Source organism: Camellia sinensis, chromosome 3 (genome assembly GCF_055761805.1).
Source record: "Camellia sinensis isolate YWXY chromosome 3, ASM5576180v1, whole genome shotgun sequence".
Lineage (NCBI taxonomy): Eukaryota > Viridiplantae > Streptophyta > Magnoliopsida > Ericales > Theaceae > Camellia > Camellia sinensis.
The window spans coordinates 220,713,806-220,735,621 of NC_138963.1; the positions used below are offsets into that span (position 1 = coordinate 220,713,806).

The window sequence follows — 21,816 nt, forward strand, 5'->3', positions numbered from 1 at the left end:
TTTCGAAGTACGGCAGCAGCAGTGGCAGAGTTAGGTAGCGGCGATAGAGACATTGACAGGAACAACAAGCTTTTAATCAGATCTTGCCCTGTACGATGCGAATTTCATTTTGCAGCCTACATCTTTGAGAAGATCAGTAATTTTTCCTAAATCATAACTGGTTTTTTGATAGATTTTTTTTTTTTTTTCTTCCTTTATTATATGATTTATATAGCCTTTTAGAATCTTATTCTGTATGTTGTTGTTTTTTCATATAAATGCTTTTTATGTTTTAAAAAATAAATAAATAAATAAATAACTGGAGAGATAGTCATCCACATGGAAGAACATGAAATGATGGGTACATCAATTATTTATTATAGCAAGAATGATATGCAGTAGAATATGGTAATAGTTTTGTTTTGTTTTTATAAATTAATACAAGGATCTTATGGCATGTTTGATTGGAAGGATTAAAGCATAGGATTGAGATTATTAATCTATGGGCCCAATCATCCTATGTTTGTTTTGACATTTTAGTTTAGGATTATTAATCCAATGGATAATTAATCCAACAAATTTGTAGGATTATTAGTAATAGGGTAGGGGTGGGATAACTAATACCACACTAATTTAATAGGATTATTAATACCTCACTATTAGTGTTGTGAATCAAACATGGCCTTAGTGTCTCGATTTTTGACACACTCCTCATTTTGCCATATACATAGTTTTTTGGCATGAACATTATTAATTATACTAATCTCTCTTGAAGTTTAAATTAAAAAAAAAACAAAAAAAACACACACACACAATAAATCATATTTTTAGTTGAAATTAAATTTGTAAAAGGAATTAAGAGTTTTTAACAAAATAAAAATTTTTTAGTCAATAAATTACCTTTCAAGATCAACTGAGAGAGAGTCAAAGGTCTCATTAGAATTTTTTTTTCCTTCATCATTAGAGGTATTTTTATTCATTGGTATTCCAATTGAACTAATACATACAAATTTGATACTTTTCTCTAATTTAATTTTGCGCATATAGATAATTTTAGTGAAGAACATCAAGCCAAATACACAGCAAAGAATCTAAAATTGATTATGAACACTGTATTTTATTCTTTAATGAACTGAGTACTTCTTCCCATGTCGAGGATTCAAGTTTTGAACTCTACGAACACTAACTTTTATCATCATTATTGATCAACAAACAACAAACATAGATTTAAAACTTCAAATTACTTCAAGAAACATTGAGCTCGCCACAATGGAAGTCAGCCATCTTCCACGTAGTATCGACTGTGAAACTCGACAGCAATTTCTCTCTCAAGAAAGTCACCACCTTCCTTTCACTCTCTTGTAAGAAACCCACCACATATGCAGTACTAATCAAACTAAAACTCCTCCATCTCCTCTCATTTGCATACTTCTCCAACCCCTTCTTGATCCTCTCATGTTCTTCTTTGTCTCCGATCTCTTTTCTGGGTTTTTTCAATAAGGCTTCCCCAAGGCACCTGGCAAGAACAACACTGTCTTCTATGGCTGAACAGCCACCCTGACCAATGTCGGGTGTCATTGGATGCAGGGCGTCGCCAGCGACGGTGACATTGGATTTGGAAATGTTCCCAAATAGTACATTCCATGGTAGTCTTAACTTCAATGGAGCACAGGAGATTCTGTCAAGTTGTGTCCTTTCCACAACCTCTGATGCTTGTTTGGGGATTTTGCTGAGCTTGTTCAATACAAACTGCTTCATCTTAACTGGGTTCTCTTCTATTTCTGCATCATCTGGAATCAAATCAACCACAATATTAGGCTCCAACACTTGGAAACAACTTTTATGTGCTAGAATAATAATAGTAATAATAATTTTTTTTAAAAAAAAAAAAAATAAGAAAGAAGAAACAAACGGAGTTAATTAAGAAGTAAGAAATTGAATTGTAACAATGGTTTTGAATTAATTTTGGGTTTTTGAGTTGCCCAAGAGTTTTATATTCACATGGTCAAGCTATGAAATGAACGAGTTCAAACTTATTTTTTTAGGTTTCCTAATAATTGAACTAAACTTGAGTAGACCCAACCCAACCCAAACTTGAATACTCGCTCAGTTTCTCAACCTATGGGCTATGCTCTGTGAGATTGGGCCTGACCCAATTCCAGGCTACGATGGCCCAACTCATACATACAATACAAGTTCCATCTAGCCCATTTCAAATGATTGGGAACGGCTGTCTGAACATCTAAGGACGGATCAAACACTTGGGTCAGTTTCTCAAGCTAGGGACCATGCTGTGTGAGACTGGGCCTGACCCAATTCCAGGCTCGTGACAGCCCAACTCATACCAACTCAGTCTAGCCCACTTCACATGATATTAAACTATGCTAGTGAAAACAAATTGAATCAAGCTTTTGCAGATTGAATTGAGGTTTAAGAAACTGAGGAAGAAGAGACATTATACCTTGTAGAGAGGAATTGAAAGTGCAAAACCAATACAAGCACTTGTCATCACAAGGAAGAAAGCCAAAACGCACACCTCCTCCAAAGAAGACATGAAACCTTGGCTGAAAGTTGTGTCCATCTGGGTACTCAACAAACCCTCTAATTGCAGATCTCCCTGAATATACTGGTTTCTCAAGCCCCAGCCATTTCGCCACCTCGGAATTCACTCCATCACACCCAATTAACACCTTTACATAGATTGAAAATCCCCACAAAAAGTGTCAGTTCAGTTTTTCTAATCTTTTCTATTCTATTCCATCAAAAGATGATGAAAGTTTAGTACAAAATGAAAGATAAACAAACATTGAATTGGCAGAGGATATAATAAGTTTACCTTGGTTTTGATGGTGGAACCATCAGCTAGGTGAAGCAATTTGTGGAATCCAGAATCCTCAATAGAAACAACCTTAGACGAATACCGGATAGTGCCAGGTGGCAGTTCTCTCTCCAAGGTCTCAAGTAACTCCTTCCTTCTTACACAACGAACCTCAAATTCTCTATTGCTGCATCATATAAATATACCCTTTATCTTATCAATAACAAATTACCACAATGTTCAATTATACTTTTGGATATATTCTTTTTATATTCAATGAGAGAGTTATTGTTGGTGGACTATAATTTGAGTGGTTCATTTTATAAACTATGCTGGTTTAGTTAATTCGTAAGCCTTATAAAATTATGTTTGATTTAGAAAGATGCTGTGAAATTATGAAACCTTAGATTAGTATTCACCATTCATGGGTTGGAGGTGAAAAATTTCGTTGCCTCCACTCCAAAAAAATAATAAAATAATGTTTTATATAATGAATTTTTTACATAATTTTATAGATTCAATCTCCATTAACCTAATATTACTATTTTAGTAATCCCTTTTGTTCAATCTCATTATACTTATAATCTCATTTAATTTAATCCAACAAATAAATGTGATCATAGTACTTATCCAACTTAATCCGACAAACAAACATTAGCTTAAAGCCTATTCAACAATTAATGAAAAAAATTAAATTGATTAGATATTAATAAGACACAAATTATATTTATTTTTAAAAAATTGGTGATAAATATGCTTTGAAAATAGATAATCTTTTTATAAAAATGAAAAAGAAAATTTGTGATCCAATTATAGTCTCGTTTGAGAAGTGACTACTTTTTTTTACTTTTTGACTATTTAACTATTTTAATAAATTATTTTAATTTTTGTATTTGAAAAAATGATTTAAATTTTTTACTTAATTGTTATATTAAAAAATGCATTTAAAATGATGTTGAAATGAGAAATAACGAAATTACCCCTAATAATTGAATAATTGATGCGGCTTTCAAAAACTCTCAAAGGCAAAATTGTCTTTTCGCCTACTTGACAAGCTCTGCCACAATCAGGTGACATATTTTTTTGTTTGCTTTTTTCCAACTCTTAGGTTATTTTCACTTCTTAACCCACTTTCCAAACACAGCCTATATCATTATTAATTTTTATTATCTTAATTTATTGTATGATTACTCTGTTAAAACACAGCCTATATCATTATTAATTTTTTATTATCTTAATTTGTTGTATGATTACTCTATTAAAGTGAATCTTACAACATAATCAATTCTGATGATTGTGATAGGCCAAGAAATGAGTTCACCACAATCCAATAAGACTTCTTCGATTGGATGTGTATATGATATTTTAATGAAGATGAGTTAAGACCATCAAAAACACAAAATGATGTGTACGTAGATATTTTTATCATTGTTTTCACTGAAACTATTACATAGAAAAAAAGACATCTGTGTCGAACCAAATGACGTAGATATTTGCTCTATTTGCCCACCAAATAATATAAGTAGAAGTATTATAAAACAAAAAAATTTAACAAACACAAGTGTGGAATCAATACAGGTCCACATCCATGTGAGTATATTCTTAGCATTGCTCATAAAATAAAGACTATTGAATATTCTCAATTTTTTAAAGTTTTAAATTTTTAAAAATTAATAATAAATCATATATATAGTATTTGTAATTTATCTCTTATATTAATTTAATTTATGCAATTTTAATTATATCCAATGTATTCTTAATTATTTACATTATATCAGTTTAATTCAATTAAAAAATTATATAGAAATCAAGCACGGGAGGGTTATCTCTTGACATTGAAAATTAATCACTACATTTAAAAAAAAGAAAAAAACTAGCAGCAGTAATCGATCAGCATGATGATAATATTACTCACTCTTTTCCTTTGCCACCGATTGTCATCTCTGAAGAAAGACCTGTAACATTAGAAGCCACCTGAAAACTGCCAAACCCAGTAACCTATCAGTTTTAAAAGAAACAAACTCAGCATCCTTGTGATTTTACCCACAAAAAAAAGAAGAAAAAAAAAAAAAGGGATCACCCGCGAAGCTGAGGATAATGTTGCCTAAGGGAGTGAGCAATGGCAACAGCATCCAAAGCCCTCCAAGCGTTTGTCCATAGTAATAGAGCAAACCCCGTTATTCTCAATCTGTCTGATGATTCCAACACCACGCTTCTCAATCCCAACCTGCACACCCATATAACATATATATATATATATATATAGCATACCCAACTTCATTATTATTTTGCATTTCAATACTTATTGATCCAAAACCAATTGAGCTAAGAATTGATCACAGAGAGAGAGAGAGAGAGAGACAAAGGAGATTTATTTTATTGTATCTCACCTGTTAAGACCTAGAGATGTAGTTAGGCCAGATATCCCAGCACCCACTATAACGATGTCTTCTACGTCTTGGCTGATGTTGTCCATCTCTCTCTCCCTCCTCTTGCACCGATACTTGAGGGTTTGAGAGAAAAATATATATATATATATAGAGAGAGAGAGAGAGAGAAGGCAGAAGCAAAATATAAGTGAGGGTGATGACCAAAGCATATGCGTCATGGTAGTCTAACAAATAACTAGCATTAAAATCTTATCGAGTCGCCAACCTCCCAATCAAAATAGTGCTTGTGTATAATAAAAAAAGAGGTCCACATCCATATTTTTAAAATTTTGGCCACACTCATTTTATAAATTTTAAAATTTTAAAATTATCACGCATTATCTATTAATAGATTAATCGATACATGTAACATTATTTAATTAAATTTGTCATTCGTAATTTCTAATTAAGCAATAATACATCTTTCTAATTTTAAAACTCTAATCGACTCTAATAATATGACAAGAAATAAAAAAAAATTAAAAATAAAATCAAAATCAAAATATCACATCACAAGATTCACTCATATTAAAATTCATTAGAACTCATTTATTAATCTCACAATCAATAAGGTACCATTTGGTAACACTTACGTTTTTAGTTTTCTGTTTATATTTACAAAGATTTAAAAAATTCAAATAAAAACTTGTTTGATAAATTTTTTATTTATAAATCAGTGGTTTCAGTTTATAAATTTGGCCAAAAAATGTAAACTCAAAAAAAGTGTTTCCGTTTTGAGTTTTGAGTTTTTTTTTTTTTACCACCCAACACTAGCCATCACCTGCCACCATTTTCCATCACCGTCTTCCGCCACCACCACCCACTCCCTACCACCACCTGCCACCACCACCCACCACCCGCCACCTGCCACCCACCACCCCCCGCCACCCACTCGCCATCACCCCCGCCACCCACTCGCCATCACCACCCACTTGTCATCCACCTGCCACCACCCACCACCTGCCACTACCATCCACCGCCCGCCACCACCACTCACCACCCACCTGCCACCACCATCCACCACCTGCCACCACCAGCCACCTGCCACCCACCCACCTGCCACCCACCCACCCGCCACCACCACCCACTCACTTGCCACTACCGCCCACCACCCTTCACCACCACCACCCACCCGCCACCGTTACCCACCCACCACCACCACCCATGGCCACCCACTACCCACCACCCACCGTCACAACTTTCCACCACCGTCTTCCGCCGTCACTTGCCACCACTTGTTATTTTTCACTCTTTTTTATATTTTTAAATTTTTTTAAATATTTTGTCATTTACCAAATGCGTTTGTAGTTTATGTTTTTCAAAAAAAAATAAAAATCAATTTATAAAATTTTTATAAATATAAACTGAAAACGTAAACGTTACCAAACAGACCCTCATCTTTTGATTTGGTTTGGCTTTGCAAGGCAAGACGCATTACTGATGTCTGCGCAGTCACCTTTCCCCAACCTCCCTGCATCTTTGAACTTTGTAGACGCCGATCCTGACTTTACAAATTACTTACCTTTTGATTTGGTTTGGCTTTGCAAGGCAAGACGCATTACTGATGTCTGCGCAGTCACCTTTCCCCAACCTCCCTACATCTTTGAACTTTGTAGACGCCGATCCTGACTTTACAAATTACTTATGTTGCTTTTTGTGAATTTATATTCTCATCATCGATAATATTATCAAAGATATCCTGTATATCCGATCCATCCTTGTGAGGGTCCAAAAAATAAATAAATAAATAAATAATAAATAAGAGGTAACCCTTGTGAGGTTCTTAAAAAAGTAAAAGCCCAAACAAAAAGCTATTAACCACTCCCTCACCGTGTCTGATTGATTACAAGTTACCTCAACTTGCCACCCACCTTCTCGGTACACATGTATCAATTAATATATTAATTAATATATCAATATAATTATAATATTATTATTTAAAAATTACAATCTCACCATTATATAAATTATAACTATTCAAAATTTTTAAAATTATGTCATATTATCTATTAATACACTAACTAGTATATCAATTAATACATAACATTATTTTCCACCCAATAGCGGGAAAAATAATTGGTGTACCGGACGTTGTAATTAGTTGAGAGTGAAGCCTGCAATTTTGTGTTTGGGTTAGTAGTGGACATCAAGATACCCTAACCACCAAATAATTTTTCTAATAGTAGAGGTATAAAATAATTTCTTCTAAAATATATGGGAAAAAAAAAAAAGAAGAGAGAAGTAACTATCAATAAATCCTAATAGTTAGACTTAATTCCTATTAAGTCTTATTAAAAATAAATCTTAATAAAATTATCACTAAAATTAATTTTTTTGTCATCATTTTTATAAATTATCACTAAAACTTACAATTAATGACTTTTTTTATAACAAATTTTTCCCATAAGACCTTATAGACAATAAGTCTACTTATAGGGCCTACACATAAGTACCCCTAATAGTTATCTCTTCACAATCGAAAAACACATCACATAGTATAGGCTAGTCCTACTAGAGAGTTTACCCAATTGATGAAGGGCCATGCTAATGTACACATTATTGACTTCATAAAATGCAAAACTTGGTGACAGATTAATTTCAAAAACTTCACAAATAAAAGAATGTGGTTCTCACTTGACAAAACCAATTACACTAATTCAGACATCCACCAACCTCTACGAAAATTTTAAAAAGATTATTAAAAATGTAAAATGAAAAAGGCTACCAAATGCGGAGCTGCAGTTGCATACTCAGCGAAATTAGTGTACATCTTCCTACTTCCTTCAACTGAAATTAGTAAGGAAAGAAAAAAGGTAAACACATAGAGATATGGAGCAAGCATCCAAACACATCATAAAGTCGAAACGCTGCATTGTGTTGTGTCCAGAGGTGACCAGTCAAGCGCCTCCAACAGCAACAGCTGCATGTATCAGCCCATTAGATCGAAAACCATGACCCCTTCCACGGTATCCCCTCCCATGGCCACGACCTGCAAGCAGACAGACACAGAATAAAAAGTGTAAGATACAGCTAACATCATGCTCAAAACTCCTATGAATGAGCCTGCACAATTCTCTCTCCACAACCGATTAAGGGTTTTCTCTTCAATGTGGTACAACATAGAGATGCCCATAAAACTGCAATTTCCCATGTAATCTAATTGTACAAAAATTGAAGCCCATAAAACACTCAGTGGAACCTAGTTGGATTGATTGTGGTCTGTGTCTTGGACATGGTTGTTAAAAATGGGATCCTACGTAGGATTGGTGAGAGGGTTGCATGGATCATATTAGGGGTGTTCAAATAACCGAATCATCCCAAAAAACAGACCGAATTCGACTAATCCAACATAGTTGCGGACAGCTTCGAATTACGTTGGGTCGGCAGCGAGTTAAATTGTTCAAAAGCGTTCTATATTCGGTCAAGTAACGGTTGTAGAAGTGTATAATTCGCCAAAACCGAACCGACCGATATATTTGTAAAACGTGTGGACTTTTCATTGGCTCCTTGAATCAACTTACCAAGACCCTGTCTTTTCCCAATACTAAACAGTCCGCCTTATCTACTTCCAAGACTAAAGACTTTTCTCATGCCTCTTCAATACGTCTCTGTCGCGCCTTTTTTTTTTTTTTTTGAACAGTTTGACATGCTACTTCAATTCCTCTCTCTGTCACCCTCATTTCTCTCCCACTGCTTCAGTCTCTTTGTCTCTCACCCTCGTTTCTCTCCCACCGTTTCAGTCTCTCTCTCTCTCTCTCTCATGCCTCTTCAATATCCTCTCTCATCCACGTTTCTCTATTACAGTCTATCTCTCACCCTTCTCGTCTCCTTCCCAAAAACCACTTTCTTCTTCTTCTCTCTCTCGGCGACAATGGTGATCTTTCATACTCTCATCTCACCCTCATCTCCCTCTCACAGTGACACAATCCCTCTCACTGGAAACCCCTTTTCTGCTCTTAATCTCCCTCTCTAGTGGCAATGGTGCTAGTCGATGGCGACAATGAAGCTCAGATTTACTCCGACGGTGATGAATGTTGCTCATATTTAGGCGATGGTGAGTCTATCTCTACCATTCCACTATTCTTTCTCAAATTTATTTGCATATTTAATATATTTGTTTGAATCTCTTGTACTCCATTTATACATGTTCGAATTTGATTTTTGTTTGAATTACAACCTGAGAAAGAGTGGGCAGTGGATTGATTTCTTTTCATGTCTCGCCGACCGAACCAACGACCAATCTGAATGGTGGGCCACGGTCAATTTTGAATATGCTGACGGTCGGCAGTAGGTGGCAATTTCTCTAACCTGACACATTCGGTTTGGTTGACGGTCTTAGGGTAAACCCGATCCAAACTGACCCGTGAACATCCCTGAATCATATTAAGGTTCGTAAAATTATATTTTCTATTAAAAATAAGGTAAAAATAAAAATCAGGATGATGCATATTAAAAATAAGATAAAAAATCAAAAACTCCATAATCCTACACAATTCTACCTGCAATTCTGCTATAACTCCAATTATACAACAATTTGAATCGTCTTGGCAATTTAGGTTCGTATGATCCTACAATCCGGATTTTGATAACCATGGTCTTAAAGCCTAATTGACCATATCAGTTCTCATATTTTACCAAATATAAAGCAAAATAAATTCTGGAACGAAGAACCACCAAGGTTTAGGAAAAGTTCATAATAATAAAAAAGAGGTCCGTGGATTGCCTATAAAGAAAGCGACTGGGGGCTCATAACAGTTTGAAAGAGGAGAGATTTCTGTTACCGATTTCAAGATACCATAAACCCCACTAGAACCAAACCCAATCAATCAATTAATGCAAGACAGGTTACACCTGTTTTTCAGGCAGACTAAGCAATCTCATAACCTACTGGTGATGGATTGGTCTGGCAAAGTTATGAAGGATTGGTCTAGCAACTGGGCACAAAACCTACTGGCAATTAATGAGATCATGTAAAAACAGAGAGCAATTATACGAAGCAATACCACGGCCTGGAGCAGGACCTTCCTGGTTGTAATGTCCTGCATCTTGCTGGTTATCAATCTGAGGACCATTGTACCCTCCTCTTCCACGGCCACGGAAGTTACGACCTCTTCCTCGACCCCTGCCCCTCGCATAACCACGATTCCTATCCCAACCTCCATCCTCATACTCAGGAGCTGCAAATCCATTCCCTGAAATGAGATGTGTCTGTCATGTCATAAAGTACCACCAGTTCTATACGACATTAGAAACCAACAGCTCAAATATTTCAAACTTATTAAAGGTCGTTCAATTCAGTTTCTGCCATATCAAAATAAAACTCTCAGAAGTTGTCATTTTCACAAGCAGCTGTGGACGGCATCAACCTCCTAACAATATCTGCCTAGAATAATATTTTAAATTAAGCTTTCATTTCAATGACCATGACAGTGGACCTAATTTTAATGCAGTAAGAGCCACTAATATACCCAATTTTGCCTCAGTAAAATTCCAGGAATAAATTAAATCAAAAGGATCCTATCCAATCTCATACCATACGCCGCTCTAGACCTTCCCCTCCCTCTACCACCACGGCCCCTTCCACGACCAGTAGGTGATCCTTCTGCATAACAAAAGATGTCACAACAAATGCCCATATGAATAATAATCAAAGAACAAATGCACAGAAGTTGATTTGGCACTACCTCCTTCATAATCAAATTCGGTTGATGTCTTGACCTGGTCAGCTGGTAGTGGAGACTGGTACCTGCAGTAGGTAGCAATTCATGTGTTATGAAGAACATATTAGCGCTCATGAACAATGGTAATTTTCCATAAAATCATTTGCTCATCAAAATAACTACTTCAAAATAAAAAATTAAAAATTAAAAAATAAAAAAAAACACTTTTTTGTCATTTAGCTCATTATCATATCATACTCCCAATCAATTTGCTTATTAGAAAAGTTAAACAAATTTACGGGAAGCCAAACAATTGAATATCTTTAGTAAATGAAATTTTACTAACTCACCCAACGGAGGATGTATTCAACTCCTCCTTTGAGAGAGAGATTGTAATCATTGAAACATGCCTTGTGGTTTCCAGACTGCAGACGAAACAAATATCCATGTAAGAGATAAATTTTGTTACAATAAGGCAATCCATGACAATATAGACCAGTGCCTACTGAGAAATTTGAAATATAAATAAGGTTCAGAGCACCCTTACGGGAGGAGTCCTTCTTCCAGGGGCTCCCATGTATCAGTTATATCAGTAGATCCAATTGATGTAATTTGATGAAGACCAACAATCCTCCTCTGTATTACAGTGCATTGAGTAGCCTTAGTAATCATCAGAGAACAATCCTAGTAATACATTAAACATACAGGAAAACCGAAAACACTAACTAGAAAGGTAAACAAAGAAATGAAAATCAATAGAAAGGAAAACCTTAATTAACTCCACAATTGTTACAGTTTTGTTGATAGCTCTACCCATTGCCTTGAACACAACCTCGGTCGAACCTTTTTCCTAGAGAGTATACCATCAAACAAGCAGCAAAACAGAGAATATCAAATACTCTAAAAATTACAATTATAATAGCATACCAACTTTCCAATCTCTGGCCTCAAAACAGAAAAAATAATCATGAATTGCAATATCAGGTCAATGTCATATAATCCAATTGTGAACATTTCTAAGCAATTGACACCAATTTATCATCTTGCAAGAATTGTTCCAAAAGCAGCAGTCAATGTCATTTAGTCCAAGCACCACATAGAGCCAGGGCACATCATAATATTGTGTCTTCTAGGTATGCAAAGCAACAAAAACTAAAAATGATGCATACGGTCTGCAACTATTTTTCTCTAGGATTCATGATATTAGTGCCCATTTACCATGCAATGTAAACAAAAAAAAAAATACTTATTTTAAAGACAGATCAGAGCATTCCAGAATGAACCTGATGACACAGGCATGGTCATCGGTACCAAACAGAATATTGCAAGCCCACAAAACAATGGATAAATTTCAGCTAGTAAACTCCAAATGAAATACTTTAAGATAAGCAATGATCTAACCATAGTATAAATTACTTATCTTTCAAAAGTTGCAGCCATTTAATATTAATTATTTTATTGCTGTCAACTGAAAACAGTGATCAACTGGACTGCATGTTGGAGTATTCACATCTAATGCAACATTTTGATAAGAAAAGAAAAAACAAAAAAAAAAAAAACACTAATCCAAATTTCATTGTAAGAATCCTGTTAATTTTATATGAACATCAATAAATTTACCAAAAATTGAAGGACAAATTCTAACATAAACTGATTCCGGTACAGAGCAGCACAGTACAAAACACAATCAACCATATGTTGAATAAATCACAATCACCAGAGTTAACTCTCTCATCAACTGACTCAACCAATCCATGCCAAGGTTGTTAAAATCGGGATATCGTTGAGAGGGACTCATCGATCAAATTGTAGAATTGGATCAAGAATCGTAGGATTCTACATTCAATATAAAATAAAATGAAAAATTATAATTAATGATAATGTATGTTACATAATTTTAAAAAGATTAAAGAAAAAAGATAAATTTGATATAATGCATTTTCTATGATAACATAAATTATAAGAGACATTTGAAAAATGAGTTTATAGTCAAATTTCAAATATAAATATACACATTAATACATATCATAAATAAATAATAACAAAAAAAAATATGTAAGATTAGAATCCTAGCAAAATCAGAATCGTATGCGATGCGATTCTACACGATTTTATGAAAAGGATCATAGTCACTTTAAGATCTTACTAATTTTAAGATCTTAGTGTGATCTAGATCATTTGGCTCAATTGAGATTGTAGAATCATAAGATCCTACGATCCGGATCGGCATTCTGATAACCATGATCCATGCTCCAACTAGCTGCATTCCTCTCCGTTCTGCTCTCCCTTTCAAATCATCATAAGGACGAAGAGAAGGGCAGAGGAGCAGGGGTTCAAGCGTAAAACATGCCCACCCACCCGTATTGAAACATCCGCACCGCAAGTGCACAATTGGCTAATGTAGCCAAACACAATTCCAACTAATATTGGTACTCAAAATTCTTTACTTTTAACCTTTTTAATAAAAAAAATCTTACTCTAAACTTTAATGAGAAAAAATGGAAGAGCTAATGTTTAAATAAAATGGTTTGTCCAACTTACTAACGAAGCAATAACCCAAAAATCAAGTTCCAAAAAAAAAAAGAAAAGGAGGTGTTTGAGACCACTACAGTCACCCTCTCCAAATTCATTGGCTCAATATTATTATAAACAAATTGAAACTCATATTTTAATATCTCATGACGAAATAAGAAGAAAACCCAATATTTTACGGCATATAATCCTCGTGTTTCTCAGATGGATAAGGATATTAAAAGCCCTTTCTCCCACTGAATCTTAATTTTAAGCATATACTTAAATAATACTAGCATCTAATGTTGCATTATTATATACAAATGCATCCTCAGATTTGGTATAAGGATGTCCCATGCCTAGACATAGACAATAATACTCATACCCAAATCCATTAAAGTAGCTTCTAAAACAAGTAAATTTTCAACTTAAACAAACCACATGGTAGAACAAACCAGTAGAGTCTGGCAAAAAAACAATAAAATTGAATTCAACTATTAAAAAAACAAGAAGAATAATCAGAAAGAAAGGCAAAAACTAAACAAACAATTCAAATACCTGAAGTAGACTCATAGCATAAGAGATATAGCTTCGCATCCTTCCTTGACTCGTAATCCGAATTTCATTCTCGTCAATCGGTGTTTCGGCTCTTGGCTTCTCGACCCTCTGGTACCGATCCATGTCCTCCTGACCCCAAAACACACACAAGCCAGATAAAAAACAAAACAAAAAGCAAAAACTAGGGTTTTGAAAAAGCTGGGATCTGATAATGGTAAGGTACCTTGTTTTGGTTGTTGGAATGAAGATAAGATTAGGGTTTTATGGTCGAAGAAGGAAAGCCCTCTTCTTCGGCACGTTTCTTTCGTTTACGCCCTAACCGCCTTACTGTGAACTCTCAGACTACTTATATCACCAATTTCACCGATTTCGAAACTGCCCTAGCTCTGCTTACCAGTTTTAGTTGACATTTTTTTTTTAATTGGTAAGAAATTATAAGAGGAAAAATATCTGTAACTTTACAAATATTAATAATTAATTTTGTAAATTTATTTATGAATTTATATTTTTTTTTTCTCCCTGACACCCACTTAGATGTAATAACCGTATTATAAATATATATAATGTTTTTAAATTTTATTGATATGTGTCCTAAGAATATGTCAAGTATGACTTTATTTGTTATGAAAATAAGGGGTTGTTTGGAGTGTCCTAAATAAGTGTATTTTTTATTTTTTTATATTAAAAAGTTGAGGAAAAAAATATGATTGTTTAGGTTAACTTTTTTACTTTTTATGAAAAAATATGTATTAAAAAATTATATAAATTAGTGTGTAGGGGAAAATTAAGATTGAGAGTTGTGCAGTCGTAATTTTTGACTTTTGGTGAATAGTGATAACTTTTTAACTTTTTTAATAACTTTTCGACTTTTTGACAACTTCCCAAACTTGGTCTAATTATATCTAAATATAATCATAGTCCAACATTTATAAAAATAAAAAAATAAAAAAAGAAGGTGTTACTAATAAGTGTCTTTAGAATACAAGTAAAAAATAAAAAATTTGAAGAATATAAGATATTTTTTATTAAATTCAATTTACTTCTACTAGATCAATATACTTTTTAAGATTTTTACATATTTTCAAGATATTTTATACACATTTCCTAACATTAAACAATACATAAAGAACACTTGTTAGCATTTGCCTTTCTAAAATCTCCATTGCTAATTTTTTTAAAAAAAATTAGAACAGATAAATAAAACAATAATCAATTTCATGATAAGTAGCTAATTAAACTAACTTGGTTAAAATTAAATTAGGGAAAAATAAAAACCTTCATCAATTTTAATACCAACACATTTATGAAATGTGAAACAGATACATAGGTATCAAATCAAAAAAAAAAAAAAAAAAAAAAGGATACATAGGCGTGCTGAGTCTCATAAATTAACTTGTCTAGAAAGTCACAATTAAACCAACTTTTATGGTTTTTTTGTTAAATTTTATTTTTGGGGGTAAATTGTCTAATTAAATCAGACCTTAAAAAATAATAACATAATATTTTAAAAAAATTTCTAAAGATGAAAATATATAAATAAATTAGATTATAAGCAGGTGCCAAAAGTGTCAATAACCATTTTAAGAAAAAATACATTTGAGCAGAACTTTTAGGAATAATTTGGAACAGTAAAGAGAATGGTAATTTTGGTATTGAATTATGAACACCATTTGATTTGTTAGAGATAAAGTGAGACTCACTAAACTAATTAGTAACACATCAGACAATAGTTAAAATTTGGTAACCATTTTGAATGGCGCAAGCCGAGATTGAACGAACACATGCAAAGAGGCACAAACATTAAAAAAAATAAAAATATAATCATCGAACTTGCCACGCAATCAATGATGGATTTAGGAGCAGCCGCACTTCTAAAAATTTGAAAAATATCATATATTTTATTAAAATTTTTAAAATAATTTAAAATTATAAGAGTTCGCACCCTCAAATTTTTTGTAGATAATTTCAAAATTATAGAGAGTAGCCCCCAATTTTTCAAACTTTAAAGTAGGCCCCCCAAAAATGTAATCTTAGATCCGTCCCTGCATGCAACCTTGCCTGCCCTAACTGTAAAACAACAGCTTCCACGCCAAAGTTCCTCAAAAATTTATTCATTCGCTACCATAGCTACTCAAATGTTATCAATTCTTTCAACAATCGCATTCTGCATAGCTCCTTTATATTTTGTTTATATCATTCCTACAAGCAAAAGCAAATAAATGGAAAGGAAATACGAGACTGAGTTTCAGGAGATTCAATCTTTACTACTGTGTTTGGTAGAGGGATTTGAAGAAAGAGTTGAAAAAGAAAATGAAAAATGTAGGTGAAATGTGAATAAAACATATCTATATTCCACCTAATTTCACATACATTTTTCTATTCTTTTTTCAAATCTCTCCTCAAATTCCCCAACCAAACATAGTGTACAAGTTTTATTTGAATGTAGAAATCAAGCGTCCTTCATTAGAAGAAATGTACAAGTCCCTCCTACTTCATGCCTAGTTGGTTAACTAATGGATGGATGATGCTTCTCCATGTTTTGTAGTCTATGGCCGAGCCACCATTAGGCAATGGAAATCCATTCACAAAGAAAATAGGGGTCCCAAACACCCCTCTTGAACAACCATACTGCACAAAAACAAACATCAAAAAAGAATTGGCCAAATTAGAGATGATGTTTTAAAAAAAAAAAAAAGATGACTTACACGAATGGTCTCTAAGGTATACTAGTGATTTCATTTTGGTCTCTATTTTTTAATTTGTATGAATTGCATCCTTAAATTTAACGCATTAATCTAATTTTGGTCCCTTACCCTCACTGTCATCTAAGAAACATATGAACAAAACTTGCCTCAGCCTCACATCGAGCATTGAATGGCAAAAGGGACATGTTTAACCCCTCTATTTTATAGCAAATACTATCAATCAAAGAGCCAAACACATTATGTATTTGGCTCAGTAATGAAACGAAAGGTTTTGATGTTGTTTTGTAAATAATGTGCATTACATGTGTCTCACGGTTCAATTAGATGAGAAATTGGATAAATACCTCTTAATGCCCTTATGTGAGGATGGCATAAGCATTTGCCAAGCGTTCTTTAGACAACAGTTTGGGAAAGGGATCAAATTGGATTAATGCATGAAATTTAAGGATGAAATAATACAAATTAAAATTTATGGACAGGAAATGAGATCAATGGTAAAACAAAACTTTGGTCATTGAGAATTTAGGCACAGAACTGCTGTTTGATGGGAAAGATGACTAGAAACAACAGAAAAAAATTGTTCTGGAAGATAAATAAATGGGAAATTCCAAGTTGCAACAACCTATAAACCTATAGACTCTTTAGTAACAAACACTCAACCTACCTTGAACGAAACCCTTGTCATGAGATCGGTCTTCCTGTCAGTAAAGCCAGCTGCAATTGAAGAATAGTAGGAGTTACCAGCTGCTTCTGTTGCCATGTTCACAATGCGACTTACAATAGACGCCTTAGACATGTTGAAGGTTGGTTGGTTGTAAAACTCCTCCTATTGAATAATCCACCAAGTTGGTAGTATGAGAACTCCAATAACCATGAAGTAATGGACCAAACTATACAAATGATTCACAGCCATGCGATCATTTCCTCGGTTACAATGCACAATACATGCAATGGACATGCTAAATTTGCAATTCGTCTAATAGTTCTTGTTGAGTTTTCAAAAAATGCCAGGAACACTTTCGCCAGCATTTTTTCCACTTTTTCCAAGATTCAGAAAACAAGGGGGAAAACCCTTTTTTTTTTGTAGTAGTAGTAGTGGTTGCATATTAGAAGTGTGTATATACTTCTGGAAGACGGGGGATGCTGTAAATTAGGGAGGATGCTGTGAATGCAAGGCAATAAAGTCTGAATCAACAATAGAATCCTTCTTATGTTGTGAAACAAATGAAGCTATATTTCAAGAACCACACTGTCAAATTTAACTTAACGAGCTTCTTATCTAAAGGCAATCAAACACCCAAATACTAATTAATAAGAGAAAGTCAAGGCAAACATGTTCTTAATGAGAGGTTAATCTACAGGGTGTCAATACCATTAGACATCGCATGCAAATCAGATTTTTGAGGATGATCAACCATACCTTTAGCACAAAGGATAAGAAGTAAAGAAAGGAAAACATGCAACAGTTAACTGCAAATACTGTGAGTGCCCTTGGGAGTTGGGATATTAAATCTTTGTAATTCAGAGTAGCAGGGTAGAGAAAAGTTCTAAGAACCAAGACATCAGCTGACAAATTTTTCAAAACAACAGCAATGGAATTAGCACCAAACGCAATAAAGCCTTGATAAATTCAATAGAGTCACAATGAATAACAACTGTAAAAAGCCCAGCGAGATAGCAGCCAAACGCACAATTTAAGTGGACAGTTAGTTCCAAATTTAGTAAATGTTTTGATAGGAAATTTTGCAATTTAGATGAATATTTCTTTCTTAACAATTTTGAAAGAGTTCTTACCTGGTGCTTAAAGAACAACTCCAACAAGTCATATGTGACAGAAATTTTCAGCTTATTTACAATATGCAAAGCACGAGAAGAAACGAAAGCATTGTCATGGTAACTGCAATTTCCAAAAGCAAATTATTAACCATTCTCTAAAATGATGAATATATACAACACTCAAATACTGATTTAGAACATCGCAGTTAAAATCTTTACTCTTGCTTGGTTCGGATAAGAAAATGAATAGACATTACTCAAAAATATTCATATTTTTTTTCGTTTGGCTACCCACTAATAAGATAACAGAGTACAAGTAATTCCTCTTCCTTTCCCTTTTCCTTAACAAATTCTATACCCAAATATAGCAACAAATAATTAGGATTTCAACCTCTGGTTATCCTGCTAAGAACATAACTGTCAACTTCAGCAACTAGTCAACAGTATCAAGTTTTTTCCCCTGGTTCCTGAGGCAGATCTCTTGGGTTTGAAAAGTAAATAGATACTAACACTCCGTTTGTTTGGACAAGAAAATATTTTTTGAAAAATGTTTTTCATATTTCTAGTGTTTGGTATAATGCAAAAGTGACAGTTCATCAAACACAATTGTCCAAGATTGCTAGATCGAGTACGCGACGCGCATAGTCTCAAGTCCAAGAGGAAGTTCTATCTTCTTCAACATTTCTACTACTTCCATGCCTCCCCCTTTTCAGAGATTCCCTTGTTCTCTTCCCAAATTTTCCTCCATTCCTTCCCTGCCTTCTTAGTCATGTTGTTCCATCCTTCAGGGATGTTCGGTAGGTGTCCAGGCCTCCGAAAAAATCCTTCCGACAAGAATGCTGCTTGAACATTGTAAGACATGGAACCGTCTTTCAAGTCAATGAAAAATAAGCCTATGTGGTAGGGATGGCAATTTAAACCCGACCCGACGGGGACCCGATCCCCCGTCCTCAATAAGAGCGGTTTTTTCCCGAAAAATACCCCCGACGGGCCGGGGATGGCATTTGAAATTAAATCCCCGATTAGTTTCGGGCCGGGGACGGGGATCACTTTCATAGCCCTGTCCCCGGCCCCGTTTTTCCCCCGAAATAAAATTACCATAATCCCCCCTATCATATTCATATATATATATATAACATAACCCTCCTGATCTATCTCTCTCACTCTCACCCTCACCCTCACCCTCACTCTCACTCTCTAATCTCTCTCTCTCACTCTCTTTCTTCCCTCTGCAATCGGCACCTCTTCCTCTCGCCGCCTTGTCCTCCTCCTCCTCCTCCTCCTCCTCAAGGCCACCGCCGCCTCCTCCTCCTCCGTCGTCTCTCGCGGCCTCGTCCTCCGTCGGCTCCGTCGCCTCTCGTCTCCTCCTCCATCGACGTTGCCTCTCGTCTCCTCCTCTCTCTGCCACGGCAGATCTAAGAAGATCCCGCCACCACCACTGCCGACTTCGTCCCTCCTCCGCCAGATCTGTCTCTACCTTTTTTTTTTTTCTTTTTTTTTTTTTTGATGATGTGTTGATGAATTTTTTTTTTTTTTTTTTTTGGTGATGTTGCTTGCTGCCGTTGATGATGTTTATGTTGATGATTTTTGAATTTTTTTTTTTTGCTGATGTTGCTGATTGTAAATGATGTTGATGATGAGTACGAGGATAAACCGAGGTCGGGGAAACCCGATCCCCGTAGGGAACGGGGCTGGGGGGGTTGATGGATTCTCCGCCGGTGATCGGGGCCGGGGAACATGATAGTTTCGAGGATCAGGACGGAGAGGGTGATCCCCGGCCCCGCCCCGGCCCGTTGTCATTCTTACTATGTGGGGATAGAAAATGTTTTCGACATTTAAAAGGGCAGAAAACATTTCTCGAACTAAGGTTATTTTTAGTAGAGTTTTAGAATTATGGTTTGAGAATAGAGTTATATTTTGAGTTTGTGAGTTTTAAAATTATGATTTGAGTGTATAAAATTTGTTTGGTTATAAGTTTGAAATGAGTTTAGAATAATTAATGTGACATATGATATTTAATTTAAAAACTTATAACTCATAACCAAACACATAACCCAAAATTCTATTCAAAGCTCATAAAATATTTTTAAAAATTTAGAAAATATTTTTTATTTAATATATAAAAAAATAACATGTGACAATTGCCCAAAAAAAATTGCACTGTTTCAATCAACCAGCCAAACGTGTGGGAGGACGACCAGATAGGCCAAATTTCAAAATTCAAATCTTGCTTAAACGAGTTTTCACAAGTGGTGTATAATTAATTTTTTTAAGTTGTAACCAAACCCGATACTCAAATATGTGTATGAGTCAGGATTAAAACTCTACGCCAAACACAGCCTAAGATTCTACCCATGTCACCAAACTACCACCACCACAAACATAGAAAAATATTTTCTCTACAAAAAAAATTTCACCCAAACAAATTGAGCATAAGAATAAATTAAATAGTTTATCATAATAATTGAACTAAACACTACTGGGCAGGAGGGACAGAAAAATATGTGTGGTAAGTAATCGAGTAATTTCTTTTACGATAGGAAGTAGAGTAATTGACAAATTTTAGTCCTGTAATAATTTTCTCGTCGGATTTTCTTAGCAAACAAACGGAGGGAAATTGAGACTGAACAGGAATGGAAGTACTCACGGTAAAGCGAAGGGGTGAACGATGAGGGAGAGACGATCACCATAGTGATGGAGGATCTGCTTGAGAGGAGGCCAAGCGTCCCTGCTGTCTGGGCAGACGGGGTCAAAGAAGGCCTCAATCATGATCGAATCGACACTGAACGAGCCATTCTTGTACACGAACCCGTCCAACCTGGCCGGGATCGTCACCTGGGCCCGAACGATCGCGAAGAAGAAGAACAGAGCCAGTAGGGCCATCGTCAGAGTAGGGTTCGTCGGTCGACAATGGAAACTGAAGATTGATGAGAATAAATGAACTCTGGACAGATTTCGAGGGAACATCAATGGCCGAATATGCTGCCCAGGGAGCAGTTAAAGAGGAGAGGACCTCGGCTGCCCTTCGGTCCATATCAAGTCGACGATGATGGTGACAAGACAATGGGGGGAGTCCCGGGAGCGTCCGGATCCTCTAGAGTGATCCTGTGAAGTGATCCTCTAGAGTGATCCATCATGGAGCGACACGTGTCCCATTAACGAAATCAATGGCTGAGATGATGTCTAGACAAAACGATGTCGTTTTGGTACCCAAAAAAAAAAAAAAAATTCAGAATTTGCAGATTTGCAAATCGTGAGAGAGGATGAGGAAGAAGAAGCCATTGATGGAGTCCTCAAGGTTTCTTGGGAAGTGACAGCATGAGAGAAAGAACACAATTACACGTGTATGCACATAAGTTCTTGTTCAAGCCAGATTCTTG

The 21,816-nt window shown here is 35.1% G+C and overlaps 3 protein-coding genes across 5 annotated transcripts; all 3 read right to left on the reverse strand.

Annotated features, from left to right (window-relative positions):
- Window positions 1-1,076: 1,076 nt before the first annotated feature.
- LOC114259076 (monooxygenase 2-like) lies at window positions 1,077-5,400 on the reverse strand. The gene is made up of 6 exons (XM_082917560.1): window positions 5,188-5,400; window positions 4,878-5,024; window positions 4,713-4,778; window positions 2,816-2,984; window positions 2,441-2,669; window positions 1,077-1,769 (listed from the first exon to the last, which is right to left on the reverse strand). Exons 1-6 carry the CDS (start codon window positions 5,394-5,396, stop codon window positions 1,225-1,227), a joined length of 1,365 nt encoding a protein of 454 aa, XP_082773686.1. The 5' UTR covers window positions 5,397-5,400; the 3' UTR covers window positions 1,077-1,224.
- A 2,390-nt stretch (window positions 5,401-7,790) lies between these two features.
- Window positions 7,791-14,487, reverse strand: LOC114259075 (uncharacterized). 3 transcript variants are annotated; one of them, XR_014362935.1, is made up of 10 exons: window positions 14,179-14,487; window positions 13,956-14,084; window positions 11,656-11,736; window positions 11,434-11,522; window positions 11,237-11,311; window positions 10,911-10,972; window positions 10,760-10,828; window positions 10,230-10,418; window positions 9,404-9,599; window positions 7,791-8,215 (listed from the first exon to the last, which is right to left on the reverse strand). XR_014362935.1 is itself a non-coding variant. In XM_082917561.1 (9 exons), exons 2-9 carry the CDS (start codon window positions 14,076-14,078, stop codon window positions 8,124-8,126), a joined length of 777 nt encoding a protein of 258 aa, XP_082773687.1. In that variant the 5' UTR covers window positions 14,079-14,084; window positions 14,179-14,487; the 3' UTR covers window positions 7,791-8,123. The 3 variants fall into 3 exon arrangements, 2 of the variants coding, with proteins under 2 accessions (XP_082773687.1, XP_028054879.2); XM_082917561.1 differs by lacking the exon at window positions 9,404-9,599 and having other exon boundaries at window positions 10,760-10,825; XM_028199078.2 differs by lacking the exon at window positions 9,404-9,599.
- Window positions 14,488-16,100: 1,613 nt separating this feature from the next.
- On the reverse strand, window positions 16,101-21,517 carry LOC114262808 (Thioredoxin superfamily protein). Its single transcript, XM_028203217.2, has 4 exons — window positions 21,084-21,517; window positions 18,455-18,557; window positions 17,325-17,486; window positions 16,101-16,583 (listed from the first exon to the last, which is right to left on the reverse strand). Exons 1-4 carry the CDS (start codon window positions 21,401-21,403, stop codon window positions 16,443-16,445), a joined length of 726 nt encoding a protein of 241 aa, XP_028059018.2. The 5' UTR covers window positions 21,404-21,517; the 3' UTR covers window positions 16,101-16,442.
- Window positions 21,518-21,816: the final 299 nt, after the last annotated feature.

What these genes read in the sequence shown, in the direction of transcription:
- LOC114262808 (XM_028203217.2), bottom strand. Translation starts at nt 21,403, where the DNA reads ATGTTCCCTCGAAATCTGTCCAGAGTTCATTTATTCTCATCAATCTTC. An exon ending in AGTTGTTCTTTAAGCACCAG is followed by an intron (nt 17,487 to 18,454) that starts GTAAGAACTCTT and finishes ATTATTCAATAG; the next exon opens with GAGGAGTTTTACAACCAACC. An exon ending in TGACAAGGGTTTCGTTCAAG is followed by an intron (nt 16,584 to 17,324) that starts GTAGGTTGAGTG and finishes GTTTTTGTGCAG; the next exon opens with TATGGTTGTTCAAGAGGGGT.
- LOC114259076 (XM_082917560.1), bottom strand. Translation starts at nt 5,396, where the DNA reads ATGCTTTGGTCATCACCCTCACTTATATTTTGCTTCTGCCTTCTCTCT. An exon ending in CATTATCCTCAGCTTCGCGG is followed by an intron (nt 4,779 to 4,877) that starts GTGATCCCTTTT and finishes TGGGTTTGGCAG; the next exon opens with TTTTCAGGTGGCTTCTAATG. An exon ending in ATCGGTGGCAAAGGAAAAGA is followed by an intron (nt 2,985 to 4,712) that starts GTGAGTAATATT and finishes TATATGATGCAG; the next exon opens with CAATAGAGAATTTGAGGTTC.
- LOC114259075 (XM_028199078.2), bottom strand. Translation starts at nt 14,078, where the DNA reads ATGGATCGGTACCAGAGGGTCGAGAAGCCAAGAGCCGAAACACCGATT. An exon ending in ATGCTATGAGTCTACTTCAG is followed by an intron (nt 11,737 to 13,955) that starts GTATTTGAATTG and finishes TATACTCTCTAG; the next exon opens with GAAAAAGGTTCGACCGAGGT. An exon ending in AAGGTCTAGAGCGGCGTATG is followed by an intron (nt 10,419 to 10,759) that starts GTATGAGATTGG and finishes ATCTCATTTCAG; the next exon opens with GGAATGGATTTGCAGCTCCT.